The sequence below is a fragment of the Salvelinus sp. IW2-2015 genome, unplaced genomic scaffold, assembly GCF_002910315.2.
Source record: "Salvelinus sp. IW2-2015 unplaced genomic scaffold, ASM291031v2 Un_scaffold16647, whole genome shotgun sequence".
NCBI lineage: Eukaryota > Metazoa > Chordata > Actinopteri > Salmoniformes > Salmonidae > Salvelinus > Salvelinus sp. IW2-2015.
In genome coordinates, this window is record NW_019957689.1 from 5,398 (window position 1) to 20,989 (window position 15,592).

Consider the following 15,592-nt stretch of genomic DNA (forward strand, 5'->3'; position numbering starts at 1 on the left):
ATTATTTAACTTGTAATTCACTGTATCACAATTCCAGTGGGTCAGAAGTTTACATACACTAAGTTGACTGTGCCTTTAAACAACTTGGAAAATTCCAGAAGATGATGTCATGGCTTTAGAAGCTTCTGATAGGCTAATTGACATCATTTGAGTCAATTGAAGGTGTACCTGTGGATGTATTTCAAGGCCTACCTTCAAACTCAGTGCCTATTTGCTTGACATCATGGGAAAATCAAAAGAAGAGCAATTTCCAAACACCTGAAGGTACCACGTTCATCTGTACAAACAATAGCACGCAAGTATAAACACCATGGGACCACGTAGCCGTCATACCACTCAGAAAGGAGACGTGTTCTGTCTCCTAAAGATTAATGTACTTTGGTGCGAAAAGTGCAAATCAATCCCAGAACAGGAGCAAAGGACCTTGTGAAGACGTTGGAGGAAACAGGTACAAAAGTATCTATATCCACAGTAAAACGAGTCCCATATCGACATAACCTGAAAGGCCGCTCAGCAAGGAAGAAGCCACTGCTCCAAAACCGCCATAAAGAAGCCAGACTACGGTTTGCAACTGCACATGTGGACAAAGATCATACTTTTTGGAGAAATGTTCTCTGGTCGGATGAAACAAAAATAGAACTGTTTGGCCATAATGATCATCGTATGTTCGGAGGAAAAAGGGGGACGCTTGCAAGCCGAAGAACACCATCCCAACCGTGAAGCACGGGTGTGGCAGCATCAAGTTGTGGGGGTGCTTTGCTGCAGGAGGGATTGGTGGACTTCACAAAATAGATGGCATCATGAGGGAGGACAATTATGTGGATATATTGAAGCAACATCTCAAGACATCAGTCAGGAAGTTAAAGCTTGGTCGCAAATGGGTCTTCCAAATGGACAATGACSCCAAGCATACTTCCAAAGTTGTGGCAAAATGGCTTAAGGACAACAAAGTCAAGATATTTAAGTGGCCATCACAACACCCTGACCTCCATCCCATAGAAAATTTGTGGTCAGAACTGAAAAAGCCGGTGCGAGCAAGGAGGCCTACAAACCTGACTCAGTTACACCAGCTCTGTCAGGAGGAATGGGCCAAAATTCACCCAACTTATTGTGGGAAGCTTGTGGAAGGCTACCCGAAACATTTGACCCAACTTAAACAATTTAAAGGCAATGTTACCAAATACTAATTGAGTGTATGTAAACTTCTGACCCACTGGGAATGTGATCAAAATAATTAAAGATGAAATAAGTCATTCTCTTTACTATTATTCGCGAACATTTCACATTCTTAAAATAAAATGGTGATCCTAACTGACCTAAGCCATGGAATTTTTACTAGGATTAAATATCAGGAATTGTGAAAAACTGAGTTGAAAGTTATTTGTATAAGGTGTATGTAAACTTCCGACTGTAAGTGCTTTTTTTCAGTAGGGGATTGGTGGAGCAGAGAGGAGGGATAAGTGGTGGCCTTCACTGCCTGGCTTCCAGCCTAAATGTTTACTTGCTGGCCACTATCCTACGCTTCAGAGGCAACTTTGTGACTCACACTTTCTGTTAACACACAAAAAAAACTCCATGTTTTGTTTGGTCTGCCAGAATGCCTTACATTACTGTGTGTTTCTGGTGTTTACGTGTTCTTTTTAAACCTGATTTATCCAGGTTAAACCTAAAATCTCTTGGATAAAATCTGTTTTGGAACACAGACTGGGTCCAAGATAGCAGCAGGGTCAGCGATATTACAAGTCAAATTGCAAACGCTGAAAAACTAACTGTAGATCCATCAAAAGCAATTATCATAGCTTTGTGTACCTACAGTAATTGCGTGTGTGTGTGATGTGTGGGTGGATGTGTTGTGTGTGTGTGTGTGTGTGTGTGTGTGTGTGTGTGTGTGTGTGTGTGTGTGTGTGTGTGTGGTGTGTGTTGTGGTGTGTGTGTGTGTGTGTGTGTGTGTGTGTGTACCGTCGTGCACATCTGTGTTACTTAGACAGGAGAGGAGGGTTGAAATAACTATAACATAGTAGATGAAAACACCAAACATGTTCTTGAAACCTGCTGGATAACGAGAAAGGAATGTGAGAGCTGATCCCGACAAGCCAGGACCGGGGAAGTAGGGAGAGAGGGAGGGAGGTAGGAAGGAGGAGGAAAGGGGACAAAAGAGAAAGAAAGACCTGCAGGGCAGGACCGGTGGAGGGGAAAGGCCCTTTAGTGTTTGGTCAATCAAGCACCATCTGTACAGATTAGAAGATGAATTGACAGTGTGTGTTGAGAGGGGGGTATGGGTGGTGGGGGAGGGTCCTAAAAGAAAAGGTGAAMGGGGGATGTGGGTTAGGGAGAAGGATAGGTACCCTGAAAAAAGGCCTTACTGAAAATCAGACATTTCCCTTGTACAAGTTATCCCTATAAATGTATGTAACAACAGCCTGAAGAAAGTGTATTATAAGGAACATGTGTGTGTTTATGAGTGTACAGGTAGTAGAGAACTGTCTACAGGGGGTTTAGGGTTGGTGTTTCGGGGTTAAAGACATGGGATCTGGGGGTGGGAAAAGATGATAGAAAAGAAGATAGAGCATGACATGACGAGGACATTCTGTCCAACCTATTTCTGGGGCCTCCAGATGTGATGCTACGTGACATTATAACCTAACGATCTCAATTCAACTTACATTGTTTGTGGTTTCTCTCCAACCCCAGCTGTAACTAACCTGGTTCAGCTTATCATTGTTATCAGAACATGGTGCATGATAGAGGGAATTTATAAGCATAGGAATGTCTTGATTTTATGTGTTCATCAACCATAGATTGTAAGATGAAGATCCATCTATTCAGCTATATTAACTACCTMATTTGTCATTGTAACTAAAAATAAAGAAATGTCAAAGTTGAAAAAAGTTGATAAAKGTTTGACAAGAAAAGAACACACTGACAATTGAGCAACAAGCATATTTTATTTCTGCAGCGCTGGGTAGCACACTGCAGTCAGCCAGACAGCCAGACGAACAGTGTGCTATGGTGAGCAGCAGGGCGTGTTACATTGTGAAGTGGCAGAGACACTCTGGCCAAACTGAAAAATTACAGACAGGTAGTATATGGACCCTGTGAAGTATACCTTTTAGTTTCATTGTCATATTCGCGTCATATCACAGTCATAGTAAATACACTTCTATATGAATCACAACAAATACAGAGCCTACAGAGCAGGTGTAGATACAGCATCATAGACAAGCAAGGCATGGAGTGGTTCTGCTCCTTTGGTTCTGGACAGACTGATGCTAGTGCTGGAGATAAGCCCAGTCTTAGTTCAGTGCAGTTATTGAAATGAAGGACAGGGACAGCGCTGGAATGGGCCAGAGACAATTTGGCTCACGATTGTTAGATACTGTTTCAACCCCCCTTGTATCCCATATAGCAGCCTTAGAAACCTGATGCAGAATAGTAGAACAATTTGGAGGAGACATCTAGAGCACTTATAATGAGGAAGACAAGCGAAGCAGGTTAAAAACAATGGCCTCTTGTGTGTTTAAGAAAGGCAGTATTGAGTTGTGTTCTTAGATGAGGAGATAATACAGCGAGAGAGTGATTGAAGTGATTTAAACAGTAAATGCCTTTCTGAGGCCTGAACAGACATAAAGAACTGTGTTTGTCTGCTCAAGACCACTTCAAAGCTCTGTCATCCTCACCCMTCTCTCTCTATCAACCCCCCTCAACCAAAACACACAGTGCCAACACAGTGAAAACAGCATCAGTAACACTTAACTCCCTCCTCCTCTCTGTGTTAGCTAGGTGAATGGTGGCACAGTGCTTCACAACCCCCACCCCTACTTAAACAGGGGTGCAGTGGTGGGACACCGGTCCTCCAAACCCCTCCCTCCCCTGGGTCCATTTAGACAGCGGTCTCCTTGACCTTGTCCATGGCGGTCTGGAGCTGCTCACGGATCTTGGCGGCGTAGGGGGCGATCAGGCTGCTGAGCTCATCGATCTTGCCCTCCAGGGTGATGCGCAGGTCCTCGGCGGTGGCCTCCAGCTKCTCGCGCATGCCTTCGGCCTGGGTGGAGACCTGCTGGCTCAGGTCCTGGGCCTGGTTCTTCAGAAGGTCAGTGAAGCTGCCCAGCCTCTGKGCGGCGGTGTCGTGGGCCTGACTCACGAAGGGCTCCACACTCTCCTTCACGAGATCCATGTTCTGGGAGGTACGGGACTGGATCTCACCCAGGTAGGTGGCCACGGTCCTGGGGGAGGGAGAGGCAGAGGGGGTTTGCATCACTTGGAAGATATTAAAACTGTATTTAGAAATTCTATGTTGGAAATCAAGCTGTTACAGTACATTAGCTGTTGCCATCTATACTCACTTGCGGATCTCCTCGGTGTCCTTGTTAAGGCGTTTCTTCAGTTTGCGGGTGTAGGTGTTGGCACGGTTKTGGACATCATCAGCATTCTGCTCCATCATRGTCTTGAGCTCTCCCAGGTACTGTGTGCTGCGCTCCTTGGCGTCAACCATGTCGGTCTGGAGCTTGGTGGTCAGAAGCTGCAGGTCCTGGCCCAGCAGGGCGGCTGTGTCCTGGGAGTAGGGYCMCAACTTGGTCTGGATGTCCTCCCTGTACACGGTCAGCTCAGCCATGGTGTCAGTGATCAGGGTGCTGCGGAGAGGGAGGCATGGTCAGAGATGGTCATAAAGTGGGTAGAGGGAGACATGGCCAGTGACATAAGGGGACACAGGAAACAGGGGGAGACGGAGGAGAGAGGAAAAAGAGGAGCATCGGCTGGAAATTCGGAGAACACAGGGGTACAGGGGAGATGGAGGAAGGAAAGGACGGGACGTATCAGGGACCATAGGGACACAGAGCAGGGTCAGGCACAGGAAGAGAGGAGAAAGCGGCATGGTCAGGACACGGGACTGCTGGGAGCAAATCAAAGCTGAAGCGCAATCTGATATCTCAGATCTTTGCCAGCGCCGCATAAAGGACGGGAGAGAGGGGAAAGCAGGGAGGCATGGTCAGGGACAGTCACACAGCACAAGGTGATAATGGAGAGCGATGAAGCAAAGTGTATGAGCCTATATCACTTCAGAATGAAAATAGTGTACAATGTGCCACTCCTCGAGTCTCTCTGCTGAGCTGGGAGGCCTTAAGGTTTCCACCATCCGTCGGCTCTGCTGTGATCTCAGACACGTAGGTCCAGAACCGCTCCACACGTTCTACCTCCCAGCCTGTCTAGCAGAGAGGGCCGTCTGCCTGCGCGCACATCGCCGGGCATGGCAGCCTGCAGGGACACAGAGAGCTCTGAGGAGGTTCCATAATATACACCATCAGGGGTTAAATCCAGTCTGGTGATAGTGTGGAGCCTTACAGTATGAAGCCAATATACAAGATGTAGGACTACAGTATGTCAAGAGTTACGATGCGTTAAAGATGTAGACTTTCAGCAAAGATCAGTAAATGCATTCTTGCACATACAGTTGACTATACTATATATATATACTGTATATACATTGACATACTAAATATATATACTGTATATACAGTTACTAATACTACATAATACTGTATTAATACAGTTGACGTAATACTAAAAGTAGTAATATAACTGTTATAGACATGTTTGACTAGATGACTTAAATATATAATACATTGTAGATACAGTGACACAAATACTAAATAATAACCTATACTGAATATACAGTTGACTAAATACTACAACCATACATACTGTATATACAGTTGCTAATACTAAATATTATTATACTGTAATATACAAGTTGACTAATACTAAATATATATACTGTATATACAGTTGACTAATACTAAATATATATCTGATATATACAGTTGACTAAAACTACAATAATATATACTGTAATACAGTGACTAATACTAAATATATTATACTGATATACAGTTGACTAATACTAAAATATTATATACAGTTGACTAATACTAAATATATATACTGTATATACAGTGCCTTGCACTGGATTTCTTCACATTTTATTGTGTTACAACGTGGCATTAATGTATTTCATTTTCATTTTTTTTGTCAACAATCTACTCAAAATACTCTGTAATGTCAAAGTGGAAGAAAAATTCAATTTTTTAAAAAAAGATTAAGAAAACATTTATAACTAAAATATAGTCGTTAACTGTAATGAATTACAGTTAAAATCCATTTTAATCCCACTTTCTAACACAATAAAATGTGAAGAAATCCAAGGGGTATGAATAGTTTTGCAAGGAACTGTATATATTGATAACAGTGCCAAAAGGGAACAGTGTAAACCCAGGTTTACCAGAGATAACTGCCAGAGCAAGGATTATTGCCACAGCCTTCATGATTGATTGACAGACAGATACACCTATGAAAACAGACATAGACCCAAGTCAGACAGTGGTTGTCTATCAAAGCTATGGAAAACAAATACAACAATATACAAAGATACAATGTTACATCATTGGAATAATTGGCAGAATATTTTTTTGAATAAAGTAGAATACTACTCTGAGCCAATAGAATAAATAGGAAAAATTACCTTTCATGGACGCTAAATGTCCATAACTGTACTCACTGAGCACTTTTAGAATAGCAACTAAACTAGTTCTATGCAATCAAACGTTTCAGATTAAACTTTAAATCCAGTCATTATGCTATAAACTAATAAGGTATTGTAGTTTCCACTGCAATGCATCTCTTCTTAACAGTTTTACCATACATTTGGTCTGGTTAATCTGCACACTACAGTAAAAAGATTAATGACTTGCTTTTCATTGCCTAATGTGAAGGCTACAGTAGCCTAACCTAATGCAATAATTTATAAGTAGTCTCTATCTCGGTATCAAATCTAGTCTACTTTAACAGCTGCTTTATATTTCTACTAAAAATAAGGTATTTCACTCATGACTAAAGCACGTTTGTAGCCTATATGGTGCCCATTAGTTGTCCCCATTCCTCACTCACCTAAGAAATCCAGTTCTTTCCGTGCTCTAGGGACAGTTCGCCGGGCTTTTTATACTGTCCTGGGACGGCCGCGCGCCTGTAGCTGGGAGAGCGCGCACATGTGATGATGTGTGGCTCAGCTCATGGTTCGTTCCACGCGATGTGCCACTTCGCGTTCGAAGTTCTCATCTCTTTGCGTTGTTGTTGGATATATGGTGATTGTGCAATATATAGTTTATGATGTACGTCAACGAAAATAGTTTGTGCTTCTATGAAAAAACTGTAGGCTATTTGAAACAAGGAAACTCGTTTAAAGAACTCTTAGATGTGATTGTGGCTCACTCAGATTGTTTATACATTTCCTTCTTGGTCTTTGGCTTTTCCAGGTGTGTTTTATGTAATCCGTTTTGGAAATACAATTAAATGTTAAATGTCTCAGAGAACAATTATTTTGCCAACAATAATCTACTGCTGGCGCCAGGAATCTGTAAATAGGCTATCCTTGTCAGGCAGCTCCAATGGTCTTCAATGTATTTGAATCAGTTTATTTTTAATCATGAAACTACAGTATCAGCTGACTACCCCTGCCACTGTATGGCACCTCTCCACTCCCCATCAGTCTTCATTCATTTACACTGGGCTATTTGAATGCATGATGGTCACCAATCAAATGCATTTGAAAGGCACTGTCTCCATAATGACCAGACTGGGTAAGTAGTCTACATGAATGATGTTGAACCCATGACCTATGGAACATCTTCTATCAGAATTACATGAATAATACTGTTCACTATTCACAATCCAACTAGGATCAGTCGTTTACAGTGCCTTCAGAAAGTATTCACACCCCTTTACTTTTTCCACATTTTGTTGTGTTACAGCCTGAATATAAAATTTAGATTTTTGGCATACACTCAATACCCCATAATGTAAAAGTGGAATAATGTTTTTCAAAATGTGTACAAATTAATAAAAAATAAAAAACGGAAATATCTTGAGTCAGTAAGTTTTCAACCCCTTTTTTATGCCAAGCCTAAATAAGTTCAGGATTAAAAATGTTCTTAACAAGTCACCTAATAAGTTGCATGGACTTACTCGGCGTGCAATAATAGTGTTTAACATGACTTTTAAATTACGTTAAACACATCTATGTTTCCCACACTTACAATTATCTGTAAAGTACCTCAGTCGATGTGAAATAAGTCAAGGGGTATGAATACTTTCTGAAGGCACTGTAACTGTTAACATCTGTTATTTCCTCAAAACAATAACTCCCCAGGCTAACAGATCAGTGCAAAACAAGATAGGAGTGGGAGATACTGCTGTTCCCAGAGACATGTCAGGGCTTGGGGATAGAGCTGGGGTGCAGTAGGAAGGATTATGAGTGGGCGGTAGAGAGAGTGGCGTGAGGGGCAACGAAGGCAGTTCATACATCACAGACTGCGATTAGTTGTGATAGGCATGTCCAATGAGGAAAATGTTTTTGAGGTAAAAGGAGTTACTGTAGAAAATGTAAACTCAATATAACTCTCAAGATAAGGATTTGACAGAGCTAGCTTTATTGTTCATAGCCTGTAAGGAACTGAGACAATGACAAAAAATAAAATAAAAAGAGAAAGTGCTGACTCCAACTGAGCCATATGAGTTCAACTCACACACCCAAATGTAGCTCTAATTCTCCTTTTTGTTAGGTCTAGTCACAGTTTATGCATTGTTGGACATCAAGGTTAGAGCTTTGGGCAATAACCGAAAAGTCGCTGGTTCAATACCAGAGCCAACAAGGTGACACATCTCGCTGTGCCCTTGAGCAAGGCACTTAACCCTAATTGCTCCAGAGGCGCTGTACAATGGAGTGCAGGGAGTGTGGCCGCGACCACACGCCCCGCAGGTGTCTCGTGGAAGTTGGGATATGCAACAAAGAATTCCATTACACTTGTTTATAACATGACAAATATAAGCATCCCCCAAATTATATTCTTAGGATTCAAGCAAAGGTCAGAACTGATGTTATTTGAGAGAGGATTGTCATTCCGTCTGCATTTGCAGATTACTCTTCTTGATCAAAAGAAGTCAATATGTGTACCAGTGGAGGAAAAAGTAACAAATTGTCATACTTTAATAGAAAATGACTCAATGTAACGTAGATGCAGGGAGTCAGGAAGCAAGTGCAGTTAGTGAGTTTAATGACCAAGAACGATATAAAACAAGAGAAGCGTCTAACATGGAAACAAACAATATTGCTTGGTGGGTGATAACAAAGGAGTGCTAGATAAAAGGGAAGTAATCAGGGTAGTGATGAGTCCAAGATTGCCTCATGATGGGGCGCAGGTGTGTGTAATGAGGGTTGCCAGGTGTGCGTAATGAGGTTGCCAGGACCGGTGGTTAGTATACCGGCAACGTCGAGCGTCAGAGAGGGGGAGCGTTGTCCATACCTCTTCTGCGCGCCTTACCACCGCACATCTACCGCAGGAGCTTCGGTCTGGCTTGGAGTCCACGGAGCCAGGGCCGGCTGATATCCCAGAACACACTGGAAGGGAGTCAGCCCGGTAGAGGATTGTTGCAATGAATTCTGAGTCTATTCAGCCCAAGGAAGGAGTCGGGCCCACTCCCCCTGCCAGTGACTCCTCAGGAACCTCCCAAGCTCCTGGTTCATCCTTTCCACCTACCCGTTAGATTGAGGCCCGAAGTGAGGCTGACCGTGACCCCCATCTTCTCCATGAAAGCCTTCCATACACGTGATGTAAATTGGGGGCCACAAATCAGAGACAATATCCTCCAGAAGGCCATAGTGCCGGAAGACCTGCTGGAACAGTGCCCCAGCTACCCGGAGAGTGGTAGGGAGACCAGAGTGAGTGATAAAACGGCATGATTTGGAGAATCTGTCCACAACAACCATAAAAGTGGTGAAACCATCAGACAGGGGAAGATCAATGACAAAAATCTATTGACAGATGTGTCCAAGGCCACTGAAGCACAGGGAGGGGTGGAGTTTCTCTGGCGGAGTGTTCCGGGGAGACTTGGTTTGGGCACATACGGAGTTGACATTGCGGGCAATGTCCTGCACCAAGGTGGGCCACCAGTACTTAACAGAGATAGATTGAGTGGTGTTGGTGGGTGTCCAGCGGCAAGGAATGCGCTCCGGAGGACAGGTAGCCGGTGCGGGTTCCCTCCAGAGCCTGGCGGATGTCCATGTCTATGTTTCAGAGAACGGGGGCAACGATTCCGGAGGGCGGTATGATGTGACCCCTCAGGACAGGGACCTCTTCCGAATCGTGGAGACGGGACAGGGCATCGGCATTGATGTTCTTTGAACCTGGGCGGTATGACAAGGTGAAGTTGAATCTAGTAAAGAAAAGGGCCCAACTAACTTGGGTTCGTGGCGCCCTCCAGCCAATGTCTCCACTGCCAACTTCACCGTCAGGAGCTCCCGATCACCGACGTCATAGTTCCTCTATGCAGGAGAACGTTTTTTAGAATAGTATGCTCATGGATACAGTTTTTGTGGATTACCTTGTTGTGACAGGACAGCCCCCACGCCCACTTCTGACGTGTCCACCTCTACCACAAACGGCAGCATATGGTTTGGGTGTTTCAGCAACGGGGTAGAGGTGAAATGCCCCTTCAACAGGCGGAAGGCCTCATCAGCTGTAGGATTCCACACCAACTTACGGTGCCCATCCTTGAGGAGAGAAGTGAGAGGAGAGGCGATGGCACTGAAGTTCCTGATGAAGTGGTGGTAAAAGTTTGTAAACCCCAAAAACTGTTGTAGTCCCTTTATGGTGGTTGGGACTGGCCATGACCTGACCGCATCTACTTTTCTTTCCTCCAGAACCACTCCCTGTGGGCTGTTGCTATATCCCAAAAAGGAGACCCGATGGAACTGGCACTTCTCCGCTTTGACGCACAGATGGTTTTCCAGGAGGCGTCCCAGGACTACCCTGACGTAGGCGGTATACTCCTCCAAGGTGGCCGAGTAGTTCAGGATGTCATCGAAATACACAACCACCTGGCGCCCGAGCATGTTCCGAAACACCTCGTTCACGAATGCCTGGAACACCGACGGAGCATTGGCTAAACCATAAGGCATCACCAAGTACTCGTAGTGCCCAGACACTGTGCTGAAGGCCGTCTTCCATTCATCCCCCTCCCAGATGTAGATCAAATTGTAGGCACTCCGCAGGTCCAGCTTGGTAAAAATAAGTGGGCCCCACGGAGCCGTTCAATGGCGGCCGTCACCAACGGGATGTGGTAGCGTGCTTGGTGTTGATGGCATTGAGACCTCTGTCGTCAATACATGGACGAAACCCCCCTGCTTCTTGGCCACGAAGAAGAAACCAGCTGATGCAGGGGAGGTGGATGGGGAATGAAACCCTGTTGGAGAGCTTCCTGGATGGAGTCGCAGAGTCTGTTAGCAGGTCGGTTGCTCAGTCCCAGGGGCAATGAGGAGGGAGACAGGTAGCGCGAGTCATGGAGAAAACCTCCCGGAGATCCTGGTAAACCTCCGGGATGTCGGCCTGGAGGGCAACCACAGGACTCTCAACCGACGTGGAACCACAGGGTAAGGGAAAGCAGGTCTTCCGGCATCCAGGTGCCCAGGCCGTAACATCCATCCTCGGCCAGGGAGGCCGAGGACGACTGTATACGGGTGCCTGGATGATGAGGAAGGGGAGGCTTTCCTGGTGCAGGGGTCCCACAGTGATGGTGAGTGGTGCTGTGATGTGTGCGACTGTGCCAGATCCAAGTTGTAGGTTATCCAGCGCTTGAACTGGAAACTGAGAGGAGAGAGGGTATGACGTTATGTTCAGAGAGGAAGCAAGGGCCTGGTCAATAAAATTCCCAGCGGCACCGGAGTACACATAGAGCTGTGGAAACAAAACATTAGGGACAGCCAGCTAGTGAAATTAGTACTAAAAAGGGTTTGGTGGAGAGTGAAGATGGAATACTCACACCTACCCCAGGAGACGGATGATCACTGGACTGTCTCTTTGATCTAGTGACTCTCGGGATAGAACCTAGCGGACACTGTGTAAGCTGGTGTCCCTCCTGGCCACAATAGGGACAGAGCCTCAGCTGTCTCCGACGGCGTCGCTCAGACGCAGGGATGCATGTGGCCCCTACCTCTTTGGATTCAGACTCTGACTCAGATCAGTCAACGAAGAAGAAAGATAGGCGATGGGAGTGCCGATGCTCCCAAAGGAGGTTATCCAGATGGATGGCCATCGTGATGAGTGCTTCCAATGAGAGGGTGTTGTCTCGGCATGCCAGCTCTGTCTGGACCTCCTCACGTAATCCTCTTCTGAATAAGGTGTGGAGTGTCGGCTCATTCCATCCGCTGGATGCTGCCACCGTACAAAAGATGAGGGCGTACTCCGCAGCAGTCTGGTTCTCCTGCCATAGTTGGAGTAGGCACTCACCCACCTCACTGTCCTCCGGTGGAGGATCGAACTCCTCTGAACAGTGCCATGAACCTCCCATAGGAACACAGCTCCTTCTCTCCTCTCTCCCACGCCCGCCGGTCAACAGGGAAATAACCGTGGCAACTTTGGACCTCTTGGTGGTGGGGGCTCCCGTTTGATGAGAGAGCACTGGAGGAGGAAGACATGACAAGACATTTGGATGGAGTCCTGTCATATTTGTCTGAAAGGGACCAACGGGCATCGCTGACCTAGGCAGACTGTTGAATGGGCTGGGGTGCTGGCTCACTGGGTCGATTCATGGTAGAGGATCCTTCGCTCGTTGGGGGTGTCGCCCCTTGGGGAAGATCTAGACGTTGAAGAACGCGGAGGACCTCATCCATCGCCGTCCCCAGTTGTGCCAGCTGACCGTGGTGTTTACGAAGTAGGTCTCCCTGTTCGCCGAGGCAATATTCTGTAACATAGACGCAGGTAGTCAGGAAGCAAGTGCAGTTAGTGAGTTTAATGACGAAGAACATGGAACGATACAAGAGAAGCATCTAACATGGAAACATAAACAATATTGCCTGGTGTGGGATAACAAATGAGTACTTCATAAAGGGGAAGTAATCAGGGTAGTGATGGAGTCCAGCTGTGCCTCATGATGGGGCATAGGTGTGCGTAATGAGGGTTGCCAGGTGTGCGTAATGAAGGGTTGCTAGGACCCGTGGTTAGTAGACCGGCAATGTCGAGCGCCAAAGAGGGGGAGCGGGAGTAGACTTGACACTCGAGTATAAGTGAGTCACCCAGTAAAATGCTACTTGAGTAAAAGTCTAAAAGTATTTGGTTTTAAATATACTTAAGTGTCAAAAGTAAATGTAATTGCTAAAATATACAGTACTTAGACAGTAATAATTTCAAATTCCTTATATTAAGCAAACCAGAACGGAACCATTTTCTTGTTTTTATTCATTTACATATAGCCAGGGGCACACACCAACATCATTTACAAACGAAGCATGTGTTTTTAGTGAGTCCGCCATATCAGAGGCTGTAGGGATGACCAGGGATGTTCTCTTGATAAGTGCTTGAATTGGACCATGTTCCTGTCCTGCTAAGCATTCAAAATGTAATACTTTGGGTGTCAGGGAAAATGTATGGCGTAAAAAGTACATTATTTTCTTTAGGAATGTGTGAAGTAAAAGTAAAAGTTGTCAAAAATGTAAATAGTAAAGTAAAGTACAGATACCCCCAAAATCAACTTAAGTAGTACTTTAAAGTATTTTTACTTAAGTACTTTACACAACTGATGAATACAATTGAAGTACATCAAGGCCACATCCTGATCAACAACAATGTCCTTGCGGTATTGCTTGTTTATCACATCAGATTTGTTCAGAATATGTTCTGCCTAGGAATTTGGTCTGGCATAGTAAGATATAAGCATAGTTAAGGCTTGGTTAAAGATGGTGTTGTATGGTGAAAGTTAACATCTTGGGTCTTGTAATGGGTTCTGGAAAGCCCCAGTGATACAACAACAGAGCTTTCATAATGAGGAATCTTCTGTTGAGTCATTGTTATACTCAGGTAATGAAAGTCTATATATGTGCAATGCTGGCCATATATAGGCCTTGTTATCAGCACCACTACTGATTCCAGCAGTACCGGTGGCCTTTACCGAGAATGGTCCAGCAGGTACGCTACCTCTGGTGTCAATACTAGACATTCCTCTCTGTGTGGTAATCACAAGAAGTCTTCTCCCAAGAAACACAAACTGGAATTGATTGGTTTGTTCAGAGCCTGATAGTATGAGATAAACTCCAGGAGTCAACTTCTATCTCTTCACTGATTGGTCGGAATGGATATGTACACTACCGTTCAAAAGTTTGGGGTCACTTAGAAATGTCCATGTTTTTGATAGAAAATAACTTTTTTTGTCCATTAAAATAACATCAAATTGATCAGAAATACAGTGTAGACATTGTTAATGTTCCAAATGACTATTGTAGCTGGAAACGGCAGATTTTTTATGGAATATCTACATCGGCCTACAGAGGCCCATTATCAGCAACCATCACTCCTGTGTTCCAATGGCACGTTGTGTTAGCTAATCCAAGTTGATCATTTTAAAAGGCTAATTGATCATTAGAAAACCCTTTTGCAATTATGTTAGCACAGCTGAAAACTGTTGTTCTGATTAAAGAAGCAATACAACTGGCCTTCTTTAGACTAGCTGAGTATCCGGAGCATCAGCATTTGTGGGTTCTATTACAGGCTGAAAATGGCCAGAAACAAAGACTTTCTTCTGAAACTCGTCAGTCTATTCTTGTTCTGAGAAATGAAGGCTATTCCATGCGAGAAATTGCCAAGAAACTGAAGATCTCGTACAACGCTGTGTACTACTCCCTTAAAGGAACAGCGCAAACTGGCTCTAACATTTTACATTACATTTTAGTCATTTAGCAGACGCTCTTATCCAGAGCGACTTACAGTAGAGTGCATACATTTTATTACATTTTTACATACTGAGACAAGGATATCCCTACCGGCCAAACCCTCCCTAACCCGGACGACGCTATGCCAATTGTGCGTCGCCCCACGGATCTCCCAGTTGCGGTCGGCTGCGACAGAGCCTGGGCGCGAACCCAGCCCAGCCTGGGCGCGAACCCAGAGACTCTGGTGGCGCAGCTAGCACTGCGATGCAGTGCCCTAGACCACTGAGCCACCCGGGAGATGGTTCCACTACCAGAGACTATGCAGTACTAATGATACAGCTTGCGTTCTCTATCTTTGAACAATCCACACTGTCCTTATAGCACCTTTATGTGTGGCAAAGGAGGCTGATGGGAGGTGCTTAAAGGAGGATGGGCTCATTGTAATGGCTGGAATGGAATCAATGGAATGGTACCAAACATATCAAACACATGGAAACAAAAAGTTTGACTGCATTCCACTTTTTTTTTATTTTTTATTTAACTAGGCAAGTCAGTTAAGAACATTAAGAACAAATACTTATTTACAATGATTTATCCATTGATTCTATTCAAACCATTACAATGAGCCAGAGCTCCAGTAGCTTCTCCCACCAGCCTCCTCTGGTGTGTCAGTCCATTACAAAATGTCACCTGTTAGTGGGCAACACAGAGGCATCTGGGTAAGCAGCAGGGGAGGGGGGGGTGAGCGTGATGGTGAGGGAACAGTGTCAGATGTGGATGATGGTATCCCTCCCCCCCCCGTGGTCGGGACCCTCAGCGAGGAGAGGGAAATGGCCCGAGATG

At 44.8% G+C, this 15,592-nt stretch overlaps 1 protein-coding gene across 1 annotated transcript; it reads right to left on the reverse strand.

Annotated features, from left to right (window-relative positions):
- Positions 1–3,307: 3,307 nt before the first annotated feature.
- LOC112081004 (apolipoprotein Eb-like) lies at positions 3,308–6,991 on the reverse strand. The gene is given in 6 exon segments (XM_024146952.2): positions 3,308–4,223; positions 4,344–4,634; positions 5,095–5,204; positions 5,207–5,253; positions 6,278–6,343; positions 6,943–6,991. Coding segments are annotated over 5 exon segments (834 nt in total). The 5' UTR covers positions 6,321–6,343; positions 6,943–6,991; the 3' UTR covers positions 3,308–3,880.
- Positions 6,992–15,592: the final 8,601 nt, after the last annotated feature.